The 25,580-nt window shown below is 40.1% G+C and overlaps 1 protein-coding gene across 1 annotated transcript in view; it reads left to right on the top strand.

Moving 5' to 3' along the window:
- p4ha3 (prolyl 4-hydroxylase, alpha polypeptide III) overlaps positions 1-6,349 on the top strand; it is a 78,603-nt gene extending 72,254 nt beyond the window's left edge. The window contains exon 13 of the mRNA XM_028800323.2: positions 5,922-6,349. Coding sequence (XP_028656156.1) covers positions 5,922-5,992 — 71 coding nt within the window. The 3' untranslated portion in view covers positions 5,993-6,349. The remainder of the gene's footprint in view (positions 1-5,921) is intronic.
- The last annotated feature ends 19,231 nt before the right edge of the window (positions 6,350-25,580 follow it).

Consider the following 25,580-nt stretch of genomic DNA (forward strand, 5'->3'; position numbering starts at 1 on the left):
GATATTCTGATAATTTTGGTAATGACCCATTACAATTCTTGTTTTGACTTCAATAATGGTTTACCCCCCTGGATTTTATTCTTGATTACAATACATCTGTATACTGGAAAACTGTTTTGTTCCACTTTCTTTAAAACACACACATTTCCTGGTCAATTTCTAACAACATCTTTGCCATTGCTCACAATCCACTGTGCCAGTGGATAATATGAAGAGGATGGCTGGAATAAAAAAAGGAGGTGAAGCAAGTCTGTACTGTAGTCCAGCTGAGCTGCTTTGAATTTTCAAGATTTCCATAATACAATGCAGTGTAGGAAGCAACTTGAATTACACCGCTGCTGGTTTTCCTTAATATACAGGTACATTAAGATGAAGATGGCTCAGAATATGGATGAATAGGCTTTTATCAACCTTTCATGGCTAAAAACATTTTACGTATTATTTTCTTGATCTGCAAACCTAAGGACAATAAATAAACTAAGCATAGCCTAGCCTACAGCCAAGATTTCAACAGTAGTCATTCTTCTGGTTGGACTGAATCATAATAAGGTAATCAAAAAGTTGAAATATTTTAAAGTAAGAGACAATTTGGTTTTAGATACTGACAGCTTAAAAATACAAAACTCCAGAACTGAATCATTGGGATATCAGTTCCCACTTTGTTCCATTACCTAAAACCACTGTCTTGAATCATGAAACACACCCACAACTGTCTGTCTCTGTGGAAACACTGACAAGCAGGAATATGAAAACAACATCTGGACATTGTTAGTGAGAGAGAATTGTTTTAGAATGTCACACTTCCGCATGTTAAATAGTACTCTGAACGATTAACTTGAATAGTTGAACTTTTATATTTTAGTTTCGTGCTTGTTTTGTAAGTAAATTCTCTTAACGTTAACATTTCTTTTTCACTTTTTCTCTTATACAGTATATTGCTCAATACATTGAGAAATGTTAAAAAAAGATATAAACTTTAACCTTGTAAAATTAAAAATCTCCTTTCCACTTCCACTAAACTGAATCATAAATATTAGGGTTCATAATTTTGGAATGGCAAGATATCTAGATACCCTAGATACAAAGTAAATACATACTTAGAGTGTTGCTACAATTATGTATCCACTTTGAAGAAGAAAATCCTTAAGTAAACACTGAACTGATCAAAGAGCTGAATGTCACAAAACCCAGTGTTAGGTATAAAAAAAATCCTGACAGACCAAAAGAGTGGGAAGTGGTGACAGGAGGGTGGGGAAAAAGATTTTACATTTGCCCCATGTGTGAACCTCTTTAGTCAGATGAACCAACAAAATTCTGTTATCTTTAATGACCATATAATTTAGGGGACTCAGAGACTAATCTTTCACTTTACTGTTTATACAGTTTAGTTGGGAAACTCTGTTCAAGTTTGTCTTGTACTATAGCTGCAAAAACTGAGGTCTAATTCCTGATCCTTAAAAAGATGTCTTGCTAGGGTTTCATAGGCTATTGTTGGGCAGCATAAAACAACAGTTTTCTGGAAGGCTGGATATATGGCATGTTTTAAGAAATTCTTGCCAAGCGTGAAGGCAGAAAGGTTGGTGAAGGGAATGTTGTAACAGATGCCCTAACAAAAGAAAAAATTCTGGCACCTCTATGGATCACCCAAACAAAGCAAACACTGAAAATATTTTTTGAATTTGCTGCTCTCTCTTTCCCACCCTGTGTTTCCTGATTTTTGCTTGCATTTTAAAAAATAAATCCATTGAGCTGATTAGGGCTTTTGGGGGATTTTATTAATGATTATTTTATGTACAGTTTGTCTACTTTATGTCAGTGAAATGAAAATGTTCTTGCATTTAACATTTTATTATTCAACCATTTGACAATCTATTTTTTATACTGCCTTAATCTACGTAGTTCAATGTTTGGGTGCTAAAGTTTGCCTATCCCAGCTGCATTTATGGTAATGCAGGATATGATAATAAATGAATCTTTGGATGTTTTATTTAGGTGAAGTGTAGAGATGGAAAAAAGATGGATTAATATTTGCTGGCATCGTTATAGTGAAATCTAAAAATGTGGAAACATTTATACAGAAGAAAAATAAAATCCATCCAAATTTATACTATTGGTCCTCAATTCTACAAGAGGAATCAGGATAGTGTTGTATGCTATGACTGCATCTAATACTGATAATTATAAACCATCAATCTACTGTCTTCCTTTCTTGTTTATTTTGGTCACGGTAGGTTAGTAGTATGTAATATATTAATAGATTCTATTTACTTGGCACAATTAAATTTGCATAGACATCCCTAGGTGCTTTACAAATCAAGATAAATTAAACAATAAATAAAAATAATCTTAAATAAAACTACATACAGAATAAAATTGTAAATTTGAAAGAATAGTACAAATGTAAATATTACTTATTATAGATTATTAGACAACATTGAAATAAATAAGTCTTTAAATTGTCATTTTCGCAGAGCTTCAGTCAGACTGCAGGAGCTTGTTCCATAGGTGAGACCCAGTAGACCAAAAGGCTTGGTCACTCATTGAGCTCAGTCTCATCTGTGGAACAGCCAGGAGGTTAGAAAAGTCAGATCACAAAGAACTATCAGATGTGTAAGTGTTACTTATGTCTTGAAAATAGATGGCCAATACCAGCAATACATTTGTAAGTTAAGAGAAGGATTTTAAAATGAACTCTCTCTTTAATAGGTAACCAGTACAAGGATGATAAAACTGGGCTTATAGGAATGAATTTATGTGTTTTCTTAAAACAGGTGCATTTTTCATTTGGGCATACGGTAACCTCTGAATATTCTCTTCAGGGAGACAAAAAAATGAGAATGACAATAGTCAAGATGAGATGTGATGCAGTGAACTTAGCATCATGCATTCATAGAAAATATCTACTTCTTGCTATATTCAGTAAATGAATTAAGTTCTGGACAAGAATGCAATGTGACTTTGAAATGAAAGCAGAGAATCAAATTTAACACCAAAATTTGTAACTAATGAAGAAGCAGGAATTAAGTAGCCATCAATAGTGGTATGTTTTATGCTGGTCTTTTTTACCTGACGACGAGTGCCCATAAGTATAACTTCTGACTTATTGCTATTTAACTGCAGGTAATTATTACACATTCAACTTTGATTATCACAAACGCAAAAAGTGACTTGAGTTTGTAGAACATGGGCATCTGGAAAGGTGTAGAGATAAATTTGAGTACCATCAGCCTAACAGGGAAAAGACATGTCATGCTGATGTGTGATTTTTCCAAGGGTAACTGAGATATCAAAAATAAAATGGGACCAAGTATAGAAACCCGTGAAACTTCAGAAAAAACATGGCTAGATTTTGACTGATGTTTCCTAATAGCAACAAATTTGTTCCTACTTGTGAGACAGCTATGGAACCTCTTCAGTGTGGTACCTGAGACTCCAGTGTCACTCAAACAATTGAGTAAAATGTTATGATCTACAGTATCAAAAGCTGCTGTTAGATCCAGAAAATAAGAATACTTGCTACCCCTTGCATCTGTAGCCATGAGACAATCATTTACAACCCTAACTAAGGCAGTCTCAGTGGTCATTAAACAGACTGATAAAGCTCATATAGCTCATTTAAATCTAAACAAGACTGTAATTGCAAAGAAGTCTGTTCCACCATTTTAGATATAAAAGAGATGTTAGAAATAAGATGGTAATTAGACAAAACTTAAGCATCTAAATTAGGCTCTTTTTAAATTGGATTTATAACAGCAAGCTTAAAAGAAGTGGGAACTTTCCCAAAACTTCCAAGATTTATTGATAATAGTGGTAAGAGGTGGACAGACTGCTGTAAAACATGTTTTTAGAAATGATATCCAGGGAACAAGTAGAAGGTTCCATTTGAGACACAATACATTATGCGCCTGCCTGAGAAATCTCAGTAAAGCCCAGAGAAGTAAAATAAGGAGGGAGTGGCTCTACAACAAACTGACTAGCAGCTGCAGCAGCAGGCTTTATTTATCCCCTGATATTTCTAGTCTTTGCTTGAAAAAAAATGAAAAAATGGTTCACATTCTTCTCCAGACTTAACCATAGGACCTGTCTAGCTAGGTTTAATCAAGTGGTCAATTACAGATAATAGATGTTTAGGATTGTTATTACCATTAATAATAAGTGTAGAGTAATAGCTAGATCTGGAATCTTGAAGTTCAATTAAATATAGCCACTGATGCTCCCTTAAGTTGTATTGATGAGAACTTGAACCCATCTTCCTCCACTCCTTCAAGAGCTCAGAGGTGGTCAGTATACCAGTATGTGTCTTTTCCACTTTTAAGATACTGTTTAAAACACAGCTATACAGATCCACAGATTCCTGTACTGGTAATGGCTACCTAGAAGGAAAGTTAGATATAGCAGATGTAAAACACACAGCATCAACATCTTCCTAAAATACACAGTGTGATGACTAGTAGTGGCAGGTGGAGTAACATCATGCTGTAGTCTGAAGTACCAGTATGTACTGGCTGGGTATTGTCAGTAAAAGAATCACTCATAATGTGAAGGTCCAAAATATGAATATGTCTGTGGGTTGAGGAATTCATATGCTGCACTAGTGGAAGGCTCTTATTGTGCTTTACCAACTCAGAAGCAAGCAGGTATCTGGGATTATCTATATTGTTAAAATTGCCTGAAATAATTAAATTTGTAAAACGTGGACACAAAAAATCCAATTAAAATATTCAAACAAAAATACAGCATTCACTGTAGGGGATGATATATAAGTAAAATTATTAATGGCTCCTGCAGTGGATTGGCGTCCTGCCCGGGATTGGATCCTGCCTTGCGCCCTGTGCTGGCTGGGATTCGCTCTAGCAGACCCCCATGACCCTGTGTTAGGATATAGCAGGTTGGAAAATGGATGGATGGATGGATAATTAATGGCTGCAAGAGGTGCCATTTTAAAGCTACACATTAAAATGACAAAGTCAGTACAGTCAAGTTGAAATCTTCTCTTTAAAATGCCACAAGCTCTTCATCTCATCCAGAGGTCTGTGCACATTCAAAATACTTGTACCCTGATGGAGCAACCTCATACATAAAAGAGTATTGACTGCTGCAATGCCAGGTTTCACACAGGCGTCAAAAAATCAAGGTCATAATCAGAGAAGTAATCATTCAAAAGCAGGAATATGTTCTCAGCAATTGCACATTAAATAAAGCAAATTTGTTTGCTCCTGGCAGCTTTAACTGAGGTTTAGATTTTTGAAGACAGCAAAGATTTCCAACCTTCAATCTGTGCACTATAGCTGTCGACACTTATCAGACCTTCAAATTTATTGAAAATCCCTGTCCAGAGCCTCTATGCACATAATTAAATTTCCAAATATCAAGTTCTTTCAGTCGATCATCCAATACAGCACTTTTGGAAGATGGCACACCATTCACAAACACGCTGAGTAAGATAGCATCACAAGAACAAAAGTTTCAGGTTATACAGTGCAGAAAGTCTCTTTATGGACACAATTTTTCTATAAAATCTTCCTCACCTATCAGTTGGAGAAACATAAGCCTTAAGAGCATGAGATTTTCACCAAAATGTTAATGTTATACCAATCCATCCATTTTCTGGACCCAGTCATTTCCATTACAGCAACAAAATACAGAAGCATATCCCAGTGGCTTTGGGCTTAAGGCAGGACTAAATTTTAGATGAGTTGCCAGTCTGTCTTGGGGCACAGTCATGTACAGTTATTTGTACATCCTTACGCTTTTCAATGGTATGCACAGCAGATATGTTTTATGCCTGGCTCCTCAGTCTTGATCTATTGGGGTTACTAAAAGCAGAATTTCATTGATGATCAGTGTCAGTCATTTCTTCCTGAAGGAGGGCCTGGAGATAACAGTAACATTTCTATAAATGTCCTCTTGTTCCATTTCAGTGGCTAACAAATGGGTCCATGAATATGGTCAGGAGTTTCAAAGGCGATGCAGTTCTAACCCAGAAGAGTGAGTGAAAAGGCACTTGAATGAGACCGCTTGGACTACAAGATTCGGAAGAAGTCAGGCAGTGCTGGGCCATTGTTACTGGAAAGGTCTGCCTTGGATGATTGGCCTGTTTGAAGGGGAGTCTGGCTCTCAGCCAGAACAACATGCCTCAGCAATAGCAGTCTCCCCACCTACGAAGAAGAAGACATAAGTGAAGTGAATAATTGTCTCCAGTCCTGTTCTCACAGCAGCTGTCACACTTGAAGCATGCTGCTAGCTCTGTATGATGAATGTTTGACATGGCCATGTGTGGCTTCCCTGGACAGGGAATATTTAAGTAAAAGTCAGGGCAAACTTTAAATAAATAAAAAATCATCTTTCACAGTTTTGTAGATTTTGCTTTATTAAAAAAGTTAGCTATTTTGATTAAAAAATAGTTTTCAAATGTACGCTGGAGTATACTGCTTTGATTAAGCTTTTGAAGAATATCAAAGCTCCTGAATGTCATGGCTGTGCTTCAAATTTAACCAGATGTAAAGTGAGTGGAAACAGACAAGCATGGAGAAAAGAATGTTTAAATTGGGCGTTTTCAAAATAGTGCAAAAGAAGGCAGTTTCTGATTTGTTCTTAGTAGAAATGTACAGCCTTCTTGGAGATTTTAAAATTAAACATAAATTCAAGCCATTTAAAAAGAGGTTGGGCTAGAAATTCATAAACAATTTAAATTCTACATTATAACTCAAAAAAACATTTAAGAAACTCAGCGTATTTTATTATTTGTGAGCTCTTTCTTGTTGATTCTCAGATTAAATAATTCTGTTGAACAAGTAAATATGAGTGTGCAGTTCTATACAGAAGCCTTTTTCCAGCCCCGCAATGAGTTTAGAGTATGAAAGAATGAGTGATTGAAATGAAAACAAGTAAATTAGTCACATTATAACAGGGACTAATTGTTAATTTTCTAGGACACCTCTCTTGTTTGGTATGAAGTACCTGTTTTTTTCAAGTGCTATTGCTTTCTTTTACTGCATGCTTATAAAAAGATAAATTTGAACCCTGGTCTGATCTTGTGAAATATTTAGTGGTGAAAAAAAATTATTGGTTTCATATCTTTGGGTTTGTGAATGCTTTGCAGTTGGTTAAACATGGTCACAGGAATACAAATGCATATCATTCCATCAATTTATCAACCCAGCTTAATCCAGGTCATGGTCATTGTACTGGAGTCTAAGCACAAATACCAATTCCAAATTTCTTGCAAAACAAAATAATAATATAAATATGTTTTAGGTCACAGATAAATAAGCTTTTAGTTTAAATAGAACAATAAATAAAGGCAGAAACTATACTGATTAAATAAATCATCTGAAGGTATAATACAGCTGCCTAGTCTGAAAGCAGCAGGCTAAATGAATAAACGTGGTAAGGTTTTATTAATCATCAACCATCCTGAGTAAAAAAAAAAAAATGATGTAATCTGATTAAACAAAGAGTCTGGCTTAAAACAAAGATGATTGTTTTTAACAAATTCTTGCAACCTGTGCAGCCCTGCTGGAGCTGACTTGGAAGGATTTCAGGCAGAGAAGTTATCTTCTGGAAGAGAGCGCCATCTGGTGCAAGTCAATGAAAACTATACTGACATGCAAAACGCAGATGCTTATAACTGGGGCTCTTAAATTCAAGTCCAATAGTAAAGGCACTCTTTCGGCTGCTTGATTTTATTGATAATGGATTTCTTAAATCAGTTTATGTCCTTAATTGTGTGTTCTGTTTAAACTAGCAATTTGTTCTTTATAATCCAAACTAGATCTGGTTTATTTTCTAAGTAATTTATAATTGGTGAGTATTTGTTATTGGACTTCATTCCTATAATCCTGACCTGACTTAGATGAGTTTGATAATAAATAGATGGGTGTGTATTTGTTTTAGCCTGCAGTACACGGAAGTTCATTTGACCAGAGAGCACGATCCCTGTGCCCACTTTTGTCTAACTAGCCAATCCTTGTTTTTGTAAAATGTTGATCAAGTCACTGGGTGTTTCAGTTTCTAAAATATTATTATGTAATATCAGCTCAGGGTTCATATCTAATGAATTTTACTACTTATCACCATACAATGAAAATGAAACAAATCACATCAGATATACAGTAAGGAGAAAACATGTGAATACTTTAACATATGTAGCAATTGTAAAATATAAATATGTTACAGATGCCTTCTGCCCTTTCCCACCAAATTACAGCAACAGCCACTCCTTTAATTCCTCCCCTACCACTCTGTGTCAAGGTCTACTGTGGAATGCCCAGATGGGGCTTTTAAGCTCGAGCCAGGAGATATACAGTAGTTGGGATAATATGTGCTGATGTCCTCCTCCAGCTCTCTTTTAGCAACCTCAAGAGTTGTCCTTATAAAAGAACGAGGCCACCCAGCGGTCAGCTGCACATTGTAATGAGTAGCAAAACCCACACGTAACAGGTATCTGCCAGGGGGGGACTCCTGTTCCATTATCAAGGGTCCCTTAAAATCACTTTATTAAATAATTGTCTTAGGGGTCGCAAAACTGCTGAGTATTTTTCCCAATTAAGAGGTTTGAGACCCCTGTTGACAATTATTTAATGAAGTGATTTTAATTATTAAATGTTTAGTATTTTCCACCATCAAGTCTTACATCCCAACTCCTGCTCCTTACAGTATGTAATTGTCAGTATCCCATGTCCTCCTTCACTGTATATTGTGATTCTTCTTACCAGTTGTTTTGTTGACAGCAAATGGAAATCGAAAACATATAAATACAAAAAAGAGAGCAAAAAGACATTCTTATCCTAATACAATAAGAAAAGCAGTAAAAAAAAAAAACCCAGCAACAGGTGGCACTGTAGTGAGCACAAAAACACTGCATCCAAACAGTTAGGTAATCAGAGTGGCCAACTTGAAGGTAAAACGTGGTAGTCTGAGCTTTCTTACCATCTGTTTGACCACAAACATGAGAACACCTTGTATTTAAAGTAGATGGAATCCTCAAACATGGAACAGGATCAATTTTGACAGCAATGTGCAAGTGAAGGTAGGTGAGATCATAAAGGTTTTGTTTTCCTTTTGTGTGGCAGCCCTTGGAATGGCCTTCCAACCTGTGAAAGGAGTGACCACCATTCAGAACATTTTCACTGGCAAAATGGGATAAATTCTTCAGCATTAGCTTTTTTGCCTCTACATGTGTAGACGCTGTGGCCTCAGTGCAGTGAAATATCTGTATCCCATGTAGGGGCAGAGAACCAGTTTGGTGGCCATACCAAAGGTTTGCCTGCCTACCCAAAGAAAAATCAGAATAAATAAATTATTTCGGCATTTAGTTGCCCATCCTACATATCCAAATGCCTACCGCAGGATAACATTCTTTTAATGCTGCTGGCTCCATAAGGTCCACAGTGGCCACTCTTTTGTCTTTTCTGACATGCACAGCTGGATTGTCAAAAGTGCACCAAAGATTTTGAGATCATCGTCTCATTTTGATATTTGCTTCACTTCTGTCTTCTGCAGCGCTTTAATTAGTTTTTTTTATAGTTGTAGATGAGTTCATTTTAAAGTTAACACAATAGCGTAGTGCCATTTAGGGATCTTCCTGACAGTTTCAGGAGTTGGATTTGATTCTCAGTCACATCGCATAGCTACTCTGGTTTGCTCTCATTTGGGTGGGCTGACCACTCTAAGTGCATCAATGTGCCTACTTCTGCTGGATTAGACCTCATGTCTCAACACTGCTTAACAGAAAAATGGCTGGAAAAAATTTTAAGTTGTTCATCCATTTTCTACACCAGTGTTGTCCAGTACTGTATCATGAGCAGCTAGTCTGGCAACATCAAGTGGAAGGCAGGAATGAACCTTGGATGGGGACACATACACACACCGGTTTAACCCCTATATCTTTGGGATTTGGGATGATGCAAATTTGTAAAGAAAAACCTCACAGTCTTGGGGCAGACTTCGCCCAGACAGTGATGAGGCTATGAGGCAAACCAAGTGTCCTGGTGTTGCGGGGCAGTCACACACCACCTGTTTTTAAGTAATCCATCTATTCGTATTTCAACCCCAGCATATTTTCCAGAAGGCACACAAAAGAATGAATTAATAGGTCAGTAGTACAAGTGAATTAAAAGTAGACCATTTTGTTTAGTCAAATCATACTATTCATTTTCATCAAACAGACACCAATAAATGCCACTGTTAAAATGAACACTGAAGGGCTTTCCTGAAGAAATTTTAAATGACATCTAGTGTCAACGAGTCATGTCACAGCAGCCCACTGTCAAAAATGAGAGCCCTCTCTCTGTGATGTGCGAGTGGTTCTCTTGATTTCTCATTTCATCCATGACTCAGGGGCACAGAGACCTTTTCTATTTCCTACCATTGTTTTGACATTTCTGAAGCCTTGACCTTCATTTCATTAACTTCACCTCAAGGCAACAAAGGCATCTATTATCTTGCAGCCCTCTGGGGTAAACATTCACTTAGAGATAACCTTCTCAGTTTAAAGATTAATGGTCATGTTTTCAGTTGGTGCAACATACTACTCTTGAATGAGCTGACATCTGCCATTTTGGTAATACTAGTAGATCAAATAATTCCACATTACTATTATACATAAAGTATTACCATGATCAGGAATGTTTTGCTGTGTTGGTGGTGCTGTGTAACAGAGATGTAGAACATCGGCACAACTTTGCAGGTTCTATTCACTCTTGTAAGGCAGACATCAACAGGTAGCTCACCCCACAAATAGACGTGCCAAAATGTGCAGGTGAAGCTGCCATGAAAGAAACCTTAGCAAAAAGCCACATTCACCTTCTGTGAACAGCGTGCCAGGTGTCCACCTCTCAACGCCCCTTTTATATTTCATGATTCTCCATCCTACACAACCCTGAATTCAGGTTCAAGCCCGCGCTAGCCGACCACCGCTATCCAGCCTCTTGCTAGCCTACAAACTGGATGAGCTAAGAGCCAGGATTACAGTGCAGCGCTAATTTTCACCGAGACCTGGCTTTCGGACAAAGTCCCAGAATGCGCCGTTCAGCTACAGACTCACTCCGTGCACCGAGGAGATCGCACCGCAGCCTCCGGTAAGGCCAAAGGGGGCGGGGGGAGGATTTGTTTATTAACAACTCGTGGTGTGGAGATGTACGGACTGTTTATAAGCTCTGGTCACAAGATGGGGAGTTTTTACTGCTGAAATGCCGACCCTATTATCTACCGAGGGAATTCACTGCTCTGTTTTTGGCCGCTGTTTACGTCCCACCTCGTGCTAACTCCACAGCAGCGCTCGGCAAATTCCATGACGTCATCAGCGACTTAGAAATGGCTGTTTTTATTGCAGCTGGTGACTTTAATCAGTGCAATTCACGGCCTGCACTTCCTAAATACCACCAACACGTGAACATTCCCACCCGTGAGAAGAACACACTGGATCATGTTTACAGCAACATACGCTGTGCATACAGGGCTGCACCCGCCCCTACTTCGGACAAACAGACCATGTCGCTCTCTTCCTGTACCCAGCCTACAGACAAAGGCTGAAACAAACAAACCATATCATTAAGCAAGTTAAACTATGGACCCCAGAGACTGAGAGCACCCTGCAGGACTGTTTTGCTCAGACAGACTGGGATGTGTTTAGGGTTGCAGCCACTCTAGAGGTACGTGACTGGGTACATTAGCACCTGTATTGACAACATCGTGCCCACAATACCAGTCAGGAAGTTCCCCAACCAGAAGCCCTGTTTAAACAGTCAGGTACGCCACATGCTTTGTGCCTGCTCTCTTGCATTTAGATCAGGCACTGAGATGGAGTACAAAGCTGCGAAGTAAGGACTAAGAAAAGCCATCACAGCAGACAAGAGGCACTACAGAGAGAAGCTGGAGGGCTTCTATTCTACTGCTGACTCTGGACGTATGTGGCAGGGCCTACAGCACATCACAGCTTACAGGACCGTCACAAGCACAATCAGCTCCACTGACAGTCTGCTGGATTATTTCAACACTTTCTACACCCGCTTTGAGACATACAGCAACAGCACAGAGTGGAGGCACACACACACCTGGACCACACAACCCCTCTCCCCTCCCCCAATGGTCTCTTCAAGTCAGGTACACAAAGCACTAAGGAAGACCAACCCCCGTAAAGCAGCTGGACCAGACAACATCCCTGGGCGGGCTCTCAAAGCATGTGCCAACGAGCTGGCTGATGTTCTCTGCTCCATCTTCAACTTTTCCCTCAGTCAGCGCATCGTTCTGTTCTGCTTTAAGACTACGATCATCGTCCCCCTTGCTAAAAAAAAGCCCACCCACCTGCCTGAATGATTACAGGCCGGTAGCACTCACTCCAATCATCATGAAGTGTTTTGAGAGAGTGGTGCTGGCCCACATTCAGAACACTCTGGAGCCCCTGCAGTATGCCTACCGGCCCAACAGGTCCACCTCAGATGCCATCGCGGCCGTACTACATCATTCCCTCTCCCATCTGGAGAACAAAAACTCCTACATCAGGATGCTCTTTGTTGACTACAGTTCCACCTTTAACATGGTTATCACCCATAAACTCACCCTGTCTGGACTTGGCCTGCATCCCACCCTCTGTGACTGGCTCCTAGACTTTCTGACTGGCAGGCCCCAGTCTGTCAGGATTGGTAATAGGATTTCAGCCACCATTATCACAAACACAGGCACCCCGCAGGGATGCGTCCTCTGCCCCATCCTCTACACCCTGTTCACCCACGACTGTGTCGCCTCACACAAAGATAACATCATCCTAAAGTTTGCAGATGACACCGCAGTGATTGGAGGGAGGTGGACAGTCTGGCGTCATGGTGTGAGGACAACAACCTCACCCTCAACAAAGACAAGACGAAGGAGATGATAGTGGACATGAGGAAGGACAAGAGACCTCACCGGCCACTGTTCATCCAACGGCTTGAAGTGGAGAGGGTGAGCAGCATTAAAAACTGAGGCAGCATAAAGAAGAGGGACGCCTCACGCCTGGACAAACTGGTGAGGTAGGCAGGCTCTATTGTAGGCATGGAGCTGGACAGTTTGACATCCGTGGCAGAGTGACAGGCGTGAGCAGGCTCCTGTCAACAATGGAGAATCCACTGCATCCACTAAACAGTATCATCTCCAGATAGAGGAGTAGCTTCAGCGACAGACTGCTGTCACTTTCCTGCTCCACTGACAGACTGAGGAGATCGTTCCTCCCCCAAACTATGCGACTCTTCAATTCCACCCGGGGGGGTAAACGTTAACATTATACAAAGTTATTGTCTGTCTGTATACCTGCATTGTTATCACTCTTTAATTTAATATTTTCTTTATCAGTATGCTGCTGCTGGAGTATGTTAATTTCCCCTTGGGATTAATAAAGTATCTATCTATCTATCTATCTATCTATCTATCTATCTATCTATCTATCTATCTATCTATCTATCTATCTATCTATCTATCTATCTATCTATCTATCTATCTATCTATCTATCTATAAGCAAAACAGCTGAGTTTCGATTTGCACACAGTTTCACAAAACTTATACTAAATTTTGTTCTTCAGTGTAACAGATAGGGGACACCACCAAACCCTAGAAAGAATCAACACAAATGCAGTCACGGGTTCAAAACAGAGGTTTTTATTATATCAGTACCTCATAAAGGATTCTTAAAGGTTGCACAAACACAATTCCAATCTAATGATTCTTTCATCTCTACTCTCTCCATCCACCTCACTCCAGTGAGTATTACCTTTCTTTCTCCCTGCAAAAGATAACATCTTGTGTGCATCTGTGTGACTGGTCGTAACCTTACAAACATCATCACCCAAGTCACTTATCTCATGTTCAGCCAGGAGGGTTGCTGCCCTGGCTCAATTTTATTATTTGTTTTAAATGTATGCAATTTTATGGTTTTTTTTTTGTTTAAATGTTGTTGTTTATTAATTATTCTATGTTTTTATATCATGTAAAGAATTTGTGTTCTGTGGGTGGAGCCTCAGGAGGCAGTCAGGACTGTCGTTTGCTGAGGGTCAGAGTTCTTCAGATGGAATGACATTGTGATACAGTTCTGGAGTTCTGATCATGCTTGTGAGTGTTTTTTGGGTTTTTCAATTTAATGTGACGTTTTTGCTCTGATTATGGATTAGCTTTTGGTTTAAGGTCCGGCTTTGTTTAATTTGGGCTGTTTGTGGTTAACATTTATGCCTTGCTCATTGTCATGATTGACATCTTCTGTATTTTTTCCTGTTTTTCCTAAATTCTCTGTGTGTTCCTAAATTATATTGCACATGTTTTTTGGAAGTATTTGTGCACAGAGAATCCATTTCTGTCATTAGTTTCACAATTGCAAACCTCATTTACAAGGTCAATGCTGTTTCATTTTGCTGACCATCACGGCTGTTTTCGGGTGTTTGCGTCACTCATTTCTATGGAAAAAGCTTATAATGTACTGAAACAGCACAACAATGACTTCACCCGGAACCTTTGATATAAAGATTACTGAGCTATTCCTCAATATCTGAGATTGGATAATAACTACTACTTTTTGCATGCACTCTTTGTGTTTAGTTTGGTAACTAACCTCATACATTTTCCTTTTTTACTTTGATTTCTCATTAGCATTTTCGGCTCTGTCCTTCATGTTTTTGACTTTCAGTTTTGACTTACACATTGTTTCTTGTACTTTCTTTTCTTCCGGTCTTTTATTTTTAAAAACTTTAACTGACCATCTTCAGTCAATACACTTGTTTGTTCCTTTCTTTTTAGATTCCTTAATAAATATCTTTAATTATCAAGAGTCTTTGTTTTGATGGCGCCCCTCTCATTTTTAGGATGCTTTTGAAATCCTGTTAAATTTAGCAGATTTTGCCCCATTTGTTGAGAGGGGGTCAGGATGCCTGGGGTGAGGCCAAATACAGTGGGTCTGAACCTAAAATAAAGGTATATTTAGGTTTGTTAAGGCCTGAACCTCTTCCTTTATATGTTGTGGCTGCAAATCATAACACCTTATGGTTATTTCATTTACATTGATTTTTGCACACTTTATATAAGGCCTTCATGACTGCTAAGCCCTTAACCTGATATTTTTACGACTCATTTCATACGTAAGTACAGTTAGCAAATTGCTATATATTTGTTCATTCCTACACTTTCCATACCCACTAACTCTAATAGATGGTCGTAGTCAGCTGGAGACATTCTCTGTAGCATTGGAAACAAATACAGAAAGGTCATCAGTCCATTATGAGGGATATTTTCACATTAGACCACAATCTCTCATTTTGGGTGACTTCGGGATGCAGGGTGAAAACCAGTTATTCAGGAGGAAATCCGTAACTATTCAAGGTATGTTTGCAGCTCCACATGGACCAACTCAAGCCAAAATTTGTCCCAAGGACCCAAGCTATGATCACCTTCTACCTAATTCCCAGTACAGTGGTACCTCTGGACACAACCATAATTCATTCCAAAACTCTGGACACGACCTGATTTGGTCACGACCTGAATGTAATTTCCCCATAAGATTGTATGTAAACACAATTAATCCGGTCCAGACCGTACGAACTGTATGTAAATGTATATTTTTTTAAGCACAAAAATAATTTATTATACCATAGAATGCACAGTGTAATAGTAAACTAAATGTAAAAATATTGAATAACACTGAGAAAACTAACATTGTAAGAGTTTGCGCTAGACCCTTACAAACCGCTCGCTATAAACACTTTTTTTATAAGTTTTAAGCACAGGGAAATAAATTAAATGCCACTTCTTTAGCAAAACATTCCAAACCATCCTCTACTGGTTTTAAATTCCTCACCTTCGCCACTTAAAGAAGGATTTTTTTTTCAGCATATCACCATGAATCTTCCTGGCTTTCTCACATATGATCGGCTCGCTTACGCTATCCCCTGCAAGTTGCTTCTCATTCAACCACACTAGCAACAGTTTTTCCACCTCTTCCAGCACTTGAGGCCTCTGCTTAGTTAACATTATAACTCCTTTTGCAACATCAGCTGCTTTGTTAGGCCCTGTATACGCAAACAAAAGAAAATGGGAAATGGAGAATGGGAAATCATTGGCGCGTACAAACGTACGTAGGGAAACTGGCTGCCAGTGTTTTTGTTGACCACCAGAGCGTGTGGTCGTGAACAGATGCAAAATTTTGGCAAACTTTTTGATCGTAACACGATTTATACGTGTTCGGAAATGTTCGTGACCAGAGGTTCTACTGTACTGCCTTGAAAACTTGATTGGTCAGGAAAGCCTGACTATTAAGAAAAACTCAACTCAGTAGTTTCATAGAACAGTTTCTGGGAACAGTAATATATAACTATATTATTTATGTAAATGTGCCTGTTTTGGATTTTTCTTATCAGTTTTCTATTTTTGAGGTTTAACCTTTATTCAATCCATTTTGAAAAAGTTTCCATCTCGCTTTTTTTTTTTAATGCAGCATGTTTTGGATGCACCACATGAATGTTGTCACATCTTGTCACAGTTACAGAAGTAACGGTAATAACACGGTGATGGTTACAGTGTAACAGCTTATCCCTTAATGGATAAGCAAGAATCTCTAGCATAGTTAGCTTAAAAGCAAAGTAGGACCTAGTGTCAGGTTTTCATTTTGTTTTTGACACACCTTTTGCTTTTGATTTTCAGTTCTTATTTAGCCTTTTTAATTCCGGGTTGCCTGGTTATTCTTGTTTTCTCAGTCCTGACCCCTTTGCCTGTCTTGACTACAATTAAGCCTGCATGTCTTGTACCTGGGGCCTCAGGTATAAAACATGCTTACACTAAGAAATGTGTGAAATCCATTTCTTATCCAAAATCAGGATTGATAAAACACAAACTGGGCATGAAAATTGGCTCAGAATTATTGCAAATGTCGACCATTGGTAAGTCCTATGAAGACTCTTTTTGGTTCTGGCATTTTAGCAACCCCTGGCAGCTGTACAATGAAGTGAACAGAATATCTTGCTTCATTGTGCATTTCAATGACACATCAGTCAAATTTTTGTGTTTTTGAACTGTGTTTACTTAGGGTTAATTGCCTTGTTGTGCATCTTATCTATTTTGTCTATTAAAAGAGTGTGCTGTGTGTTGAACAATATAACTGGCAATGGCAGCATTGCCTCATTTGAAGAATATCCCCAATGGCAGCCTATAAGGGATCACAGTGATTTTGTGGCTCATGATGATGACTGGGTTATAAGCTTATTTAGACTTCTTAGAGCCATCCTCTTGGAGTTGTGTGATGAATGGCAGACCACGTTACAAAGACCATCATGCAGAAATGACATAATCTCTGTTGCGGTACACGGTTTAACAACCATAAGGTATTTGGTGACAGACATTCTTCAGCATGATTTTGCAGGCTGATCAGGAATATCGCAGTCATCCCTGAGCTGTGTCATGCCATCTAAATGGGATGATATAGGTAAGAAGATACCCAGATATATACTGTACAATTTCCTTACAGTCAGGGTGAACACGACAAGATCAAATGGCAATTTGCAGCAATTGCTGATTACCCCAATGTAATCTACAAAACTGACCATCACAGAAACAATTTGCTTCAGGTAACAGAAAGCACTTTAATTCATTTAATTTACAACTAATGTGCGATTAATTATTCAGTGGGATGAGTTTAAGTACCCTGGGGTCTTCTTCATGAGTGATGGGAAAAGGTAAGGTGAGATAAACAGATGGATTGGGAAAGGCCTGGAGTAGTTGCTTTTTAAGTTACCTTGGATAAAGGCATCAGTTAAATAATAATAACAGAATACAGCAGTGGTTTATTAAATGGTAGAAGATGATGTTTGGACAGTCAGGGTACACACTGCCGTATAGCCTCAACAACATTGTAAAAGTAAAATAGTCGAAAATGTGATTTTTAAGTTATACATGGTGTACATGCCTGGGGACCACCTTCTCAGCTCTGACAAGGTAAGCAACACCACTCTGAGACGAGAGAAGACACTGGTGCTAAATGTCTCTTCTCTTTCCACCACCATAACAAGAAGACACTCATGGAGCATGCCTATCCCCGCCCACTGCACCTAGATCTGGCCCCGCCTCTACTGCACATGGAAGATGCCATTCATTCAGACCCGAGACACCATCATGGACAGAGCTTCTACTGACAGAATCATATTTAAAATATTGTAAGACAATATTGGATCAGCCATCCTTAGTTGTGGCCAGGGCACCGTTTTGGTTGATTACCAATTAAAGGGCGTAGCCTGGCTGGTGCCCTGATGTTCTTTTTGTTTCCTTCAGTTTGTTCCTCAGTCACAATGGTTACTGGAGGTAGGTGACGGTAAGTACCTACAAGCACGTACATGCGCACATAGGTTTAAATTGACTTGAGATTTAAAAAGTAACTTGGCTTGGAACCTGGCGAATGTACAGTTTTAGAAATCCGATTTTTTATTTTTTTTTGTTTTGTGCATATGCTGTTTTTTCAAGTGTAAGCAAAATTTTAGTATAAAAGCTAAGCAGGGTTTTATACATGAGGCCCCGACCTTTATCCTACTTCTCACAATAATCTTCGGACACTTGCATATCTGTTAACAGGAATGGTATGTATTTGTGGCAGGTGTTAAAGAAGGAGGCTCAATGAAGCGCAATAACCAGCCATTATTTTTAAACCCACTTTCTCAGGTTACAGTTATGGAAAAGTGGAGTTTGTTCTGGCAGCAAAGGCCAAAAGGAAAGAACACACACCATACAAGAAACACATTCATGGTAGAGTGATTATACCCATAAACACCTGCATACCTCAACTACCTCAACAGGTTGCCGGTTCGAATCCCGTAAATGCCAATAAGGACTCTGCTCTGTTGGGCCCTTAAGCAAGGCCCTTAACCTGCAATTGCTGAGGGCTTTGAGTAGTGAGAAAAGCGCTATATAAATGCAAAAAATTATTATTATCTATATATATAATTCACTAAGCAGCCGCCAGCGCAAGCAAGACACCCATGAAGCACGCAGGACGGAGCCACGACCACCAACTCTAAGACCATTGGATACGACAACTCGCAGAGCCATGCCCACCAACTCGGACGCAGCAACTCACAAAACAGGGCGTCATTCGCGTTTGCCTCTGCTACACTCCACATGCACCACTGAGCCACGTTGACTTTTCATTATTTTCTTCGGTTATGACGCACAACCGCATCCACCATCGTAAACTGTTTTACACGCCATGGTCTTAGAGTTGGTGGGCAGGTCTCCGTGAATTGCTGTTGCGAGCGGGCACATGACTAGACGGTGTGTATGCTTCAAGAATGAGGATGGACGTGGCAGGACCATCTAAGAAGAGGCATGTTTGTCGCGGATGTGAATCGCTGTATGCAGCATGTAAAACAGTTTGTTTGTCGCGGATGTGAATCGTTGTATGCAGCGTGTAAAACAGTTTGCGAGGGGTATCCCATGGTCTTAGAGTTGGTGGGCGGGTCTGAATTGCTCTTGCGAGCGGGCACATGACTAGGTGGTGTGTATGCTACGAGAATGAGGGTGGACGCGGCAGGACCATCTAAGAAGAGGCATGTTTGTCACGGATGTGAATCGCTGTATGCAGCGTGTAAAACAGTTTGTTTGTCGCGGATGTGAATCGTTGTATGCAGCGTGTAAAACAGTTTGCGAGGGGTATCCCATGGTCTTAGAGTTGGTGGGTGGGTCTGAATTGCTCTTGCGAGCGGGCACATGACCAGGCAGTGTGTATGCTTCGAGTGCGAGGGTGGACGTGACAGGACCATCTAAGAAAAATCATGTTTTTTAGTCGCGGATGTGAATCGCTGTATGCAGCGTGTAAAACAGTTTGTTTGTCGCGGATGTGAATCGCTGAATGAGCGTGTGACGGTGGTCCTCCAATTGTCAGTCACGGACAATTGTATGTTGTCCTCTCCAGAGTTCCATCTTTTCATTCACCTACAGTCGTATCCTCAAACCCACCCCATTTGGACAACTGTGTCTTTCAGGAAGTGTTCATTCATCAATACATAATTATGCGGCGTACTCGGACGCAACAACTCACCAATCACCGCGTCAGTCGGGTTCGTCTCTGCTACGGTACACATGCACCTCAGAGCCACGTTGACTTTTCATTATTCCTTTCGGTTACAACGCACAACCGCGTCCTCCATCGCAAATTGTTTTACACGCTGCATACAGCGATTCGCTTCCGCGACAAACATGCTTCTTCTTAGATGGTCCTGCAGGAACACGGAAAACGTTTGTCCACATGCACCTCAGAGCCACGTTGACTTTTCATTATTCCTTTCGGTTACGATGCACGACCGCGTCCTCAATTGCAAACTGTTTTGCATGCTGCATACACCAATTTGATTCCGCAACAAACATGCTTCTTCTTAGGTGGTCCTGCAGGAACACGGAAAACGTTTGTCTACAAAATCTATATACAGTGGAACCTCGGTTCACGACCATAATTCGTTCCAAAACTCTGGTCGTAAACCGAGTTGGTTGTGAACCGAAGCAATTTCTCCCATAGGATTGTATGTAAATACAATTAATCCTTTCCAGACCGTACGAACTGTATGTATATATATATTTTTTTTAGTTTTTAAGCACAAATATAGTTAATTATACCATAGAATGCACAGCATAATGGTAAACTAAATGTAAAAACATTGAATAACACTGAGAAAACCTTGAACAACAGAGAAAACTAACACTGCAGTAGTTCGCGCTATAGTGCTAGGAACCGCTCGCTAAAAACACTTTTTTTAATGAGTTTTAAGCACAGGGGAAAAAATGAACATTTGAAAAATCCGTAATTTAATAAACCACCAAGAAAAGTAACATTGCAACAATGCAGGCTACGAACCGATCACTGTAAACAGAACCGAAAACAAAAACAAGCCTTCTCTACCTTATGCGTCCCTCGCTCGCTCTCTCTCTCTCTCTCACGCCTGTGTGTGTGTGTGTGTGCGTGCGTCTCTCTTTTGCGAGCCTGGAGCGCCTGTGTGTGTGTGTCTCTAGCGCTCCTGTGTGTGTGCACGACTCTCTCTGTCTCGCGCTGCCTGTGTGTGTGCCTCTGCGCTGCCTCTCTCGCGCTGCCTCTGTGTGTGTGTGTGTCGCACTCTCTCGCTCTCTCTCTCTTGCTCACTGCACTGGAAATGCACAGGGAGAGACTGAACATGTACAAACCGAAAGGGAACATGGCTTGTTCGTATACCGAGTGTGTGGTCGTGAACTGAGGCAAAAGTTTGGCGAACTTTTTGGTCGTAAACCAAGTTGTACGTGTACCGAGACGTTCGTGAACCGAGGTTCCACTGTATACTGTATAATTCACTAAGCTGACAGAACAGGCAAGACAACCATGGGATACGCACGATGTAGCCACGCCCGCCAACTCACAGAAACCCGTCCACCAACGCTAAGACGATGGCATATGCTGACAACTCACAGAGCCATGGCCGCTGACAACACAGAGCCACGCCCACCAACTCTAAGACCATAGGACGAGAACGCCTGCCCGCCCGCCTGCCTGCCTGACTGTTACCAGCGTGTAAAACCATAGCAGCTTTTAACTCACAAACTGCAACAACTCACCAAACGTGTAAAATCATCGCAGCTTTTAACTCACAAACTGCAACAACTCACCAAACAAGGACACCCTGTCTCTCGAGTCATTCACACTGCCGGAAGACAACCATGGGATACGCAAAAAATAGCCATGTCAGTCAACTCACAAAGCCCAGCCCACCAACTCACGCCCACCAACTCAAGCACGCGTCCACCCACGCTCTTAAGGCATTCAGTGCCTACTCATGTGCCCGGACGCAACAACTCACCAACTCGCTTTCATCTCTGCTACAGTACACATGCACCACTGAGCCACGTTGACTTTTCATTATTCTTTTCGGTTTCGGCTGCATTTCTATATATAATCCACCAAGTCGACTTACCATGGGATACAAACGACAGAGCACCGCCCAACAACTCGAACCGATACAGAGACACGCCCACCAACTCTAAGAGCATGGGACGAGAACGCCTGCACGCCCGCATGACTGTTACCAACGTTCACCGCAATGTACTGGAGTATAAAACCATCACAACTGTTAATTCACAAACTGCAACAATTCACCAAACACCGCATCAGACACTTTCTATATCTAAGAAGATATATAGATACTCATTATTCCCCGGCACGCGTCCACCACCTCTCAAGGCATTCACAGTGCCTGCTCATGTGCCCGGATGCAACAACTCACCACACACAAATTTTGCTTAATTTGACTCAACACAGGAAACCTCACCCGGCCCGGACACGGAGAGGATTGACAAATTGATAGCTCTTTCTCAATTCTCTGGGTGGTGGTGCTTGGCCGTTCTTAGTTGGTGGAGGGATTAGTCTGGTTAATTCCGAAAACGAATGAGACTCCCTACTGCTAAATAGTTACGCGATCGCCAACCGGTCGGCGTCCAACTTCTTAGAGGGACAGGTGGCTTTCAGCCACGTGAGATTGAGCATTAACAGGTCTGTCATACCCTTGGATGTCCGGTACTGCACACGCGCTACACTGAATGGATCAACGTGTGTCTACCCGGCGCCGATAGGCGTGGGTAAGCCGTTGAACCCCATTCGTGATGGAGACCGGGGCTTACAATTGTTCCCCACGAACGAGGAATTCCCAGTAAGTGCGGGTCATACACTCGCACTGATTACGTCCCTGCCCTTTGTACACACCCCCCCTCGCTACTACCATGGTCGGGTGACTTGGTGGATTATATATAGAAAAGCAGCCGGAACCGCAAAGAACAATGAAAAGACAACATGGCTCAGAGGTGCATGTGGACTCTAGCAGAGACAAAAGCGTTGGGGGCAGACACATGAGCAGGCAGTGCATACTGAACGATGATTGTATGTTGGTTCGTAGCGTGCATTGTTGCAATGTTACTTTTCTTGGTGGTTTATTAAATTATGGATTTTTCAAATGTTAATTTTTTTCCCTGTGCTTAAAAAATCATTAAAAAAGCGGCGTGATTATGTTGGCTAGTTATTTTTATTAACTAATCAGCATCCATTTGAAATGGTAGAAAAACAGAGAAAATCTTCATGAACAAAGAAAAAAACATGAAAAATGTTTCTGTTAATGAAAAGCCATGCACAATCATACTGTCCACAGACATAAAACGTTCCTTAAAAATGTGTATTTTTTGTTTTTACCTGTAGTGGAAATTTACATTTAGTAACATAATGTGCAGCATTGCTCAGGTGAGCCTGATGTGACTGAACTAAATTGTCATGCAGGTTAAGGGAGAGTCTTCTCAGTTGTTTTGACCTCAATGAGGGCTTGATGTAACATATCTAAACTGAGGTGTTTTTTGTAACAATTCTAATATCGGATGTAGTAAACAGCTTCTGGGGCTGTTTGTGCTCCCAAATGGCCTGTATTACCAGTCCCTTAAACTATTAAAGTGTGGCCTTCTGGGTATTTCCAACCCAGTAGCACAGAGGCATTTTACGTGAGAGCCATGCTAATAGCACCACAGAGACGGATTTAATTTTCGTTTAAGGCCTTTGGGATACTCTGCCTGATTTAAGCTTTCATTTTTATACAGTTGAGGCTTCATAAACTATTTATTTTAATATTAGATCACACCATATTATAATATGGAAGACATCTGCAGAGCCAAAGGAAAGCCACATAAGCAGACAGAGCCCTTGCAGCAGGTTCACATTCAAAAAGCAGCATTTGTCAGGGATGAAAAGAAAAGCCAATGTAATTCCATTACTCCTCATTTTTTTTTCAAGTCAATATGGAAAAAATGTGGTTTTAATGAATGGAGCCAAAATGCTGCTGTCAGAGTGCTGATAATGCTATCCATTTTGTGAAGGCAACAATCTAAACTCCACTCAAAGAGGGGATGACTTTGTAAGAGCCAATCTTAGAAAGTAATGTTCAAGTTAAAATTATTTAAGTGCTTGCTTAATTTCAATAATAGAATATCAGTTAAATATAATTACTGAGAATATGGTATAGTCTTCTACCCCCTGTAAGTTAACATGAAATAGAATTTTCTTTGCTTTAGCTGTAAAAACTGAAGGTTAATTAAGCCAGTTAGGAAGTAGTGTTATTGCTACCATGGACTGTTAGATATGTTTGCAAATAAGAGATGGCATACAGTTTTCTGTTCGTGTTTAGTGTGCTTAACTGTATGACCAAACTTAGAGAAATGAGACAAGATAAATAAGCCTTCAACAAAACTTTCTTTAAACAAGAACTTTACTTTTCTTTATTATCATCCATCCATTTTCCAACCCACTGAATCCGAACACAGGGTCACGGGGGTCTGCTGGAGCCAATCCCAGCCAACACAGGGCACAAGGCAGGAACCAATCCCGGGCAGGGTGCCAACCCACCGCAGGACCTTCTTTATTATCAATTTTTTCTTTATTTTTGCGTGAACTATTTTGCTTTGACAGACCCTCGTGACCCTCTGTTTGGATTCAGCGGGTTGGAAAATGGATGGATGGATGGATGGATTTTGCTATGAATTTAATAAAACTTTAATACAAAGATATTTGGTCTGTGGGATTATTTGAACACACTTCATACTATTTTTGCCTGAAGCATAATATGAAGTAAACTAAAAGCTACAGAACTTTGGTAATTTTATTTAAACACAACTACAGACTTTATTTAAAGGAATACTCCACCCAATAATGAGTCTTTTTAGGATGTTGCTTACCTACCCTATGCAGTTCATGGAGAACAGAAATAAACAACGCTTTTTGATATAATTGGTGATCAATGCTGGGAAACAGCAAACAACATTAAAATGTCCATAAAAAAATCTTACGTTATTTGTGTCATATAACCTGCATATGAAGTCATCCAGTCTTCTGCCCATGCCATGACAAACACATGAATTTTTACAAAAATATTATTAAATAAGTAATTCATTGAAATTACGAAAATGGAATGCACTCGGACATAAATTTGACTTGTAGTCCTGCCTCTCGTCGTCACATTTATATTTATATCCACACCTGGAGTACCTCAGGATTATTTAGCAGCAGTCGGTGAAACTGCTCAGGTGAATGGACCTTCTGCTTGTTGAAGCATCTCAGTCCAAGGCATAGCCTCTTCTTGATTGCATTTGCATTTGCTTTTCTTTAACTTTTAATCTTCAGTTTTACATTCTTCTCGGTGTACACTTCTTGTTGATAGGACATGAAGCCCAATGATAGCCAATGAATAAACTGTTACTGGGCTGACCAATAAACGAGGCATGAAGATGGGTCTTCAAATCAAATGCTTGGACATTTCTGAGCATGTGCGGTTTTAATTCACGAGAAAGTTTAATAGAAGGAGTTTATTTAACAACTAACCATGGTACTTGTCGAAGATGGGTAATTGAATAATTAAAAAAATATTTGCTATCTCTTGCTCTTACATGTACTTTCAGCGCCATTCCTCTGTATTTGTGTGTGTGAACATCTCTTCACCTGTGCTCCCTCTCTCAAGTGCATTCCCGTAATGCCTGTTTCTCAGACTCTGTCATTATTTTCGAGTCATCTTTCTCGCCTATTGTCCGGCTTTTTGTT

The sequence above is a fragment of the Erpetoichthys calabaricus genome, chromosome 4, assembly GCF_900747795.2.
Source record: "Erpetoichthys calabaricus chromosome 4, fErpCal1.3, whole genome shotgun sequence".
In the NCBI taxonomy this organism is placed as follows: Eukaryota; Metazoa; Chordata; class Cladistia; order Polypteriformes; family Polypteridae; genus Erpetoichthys; species Erpetoichthys calabaricus.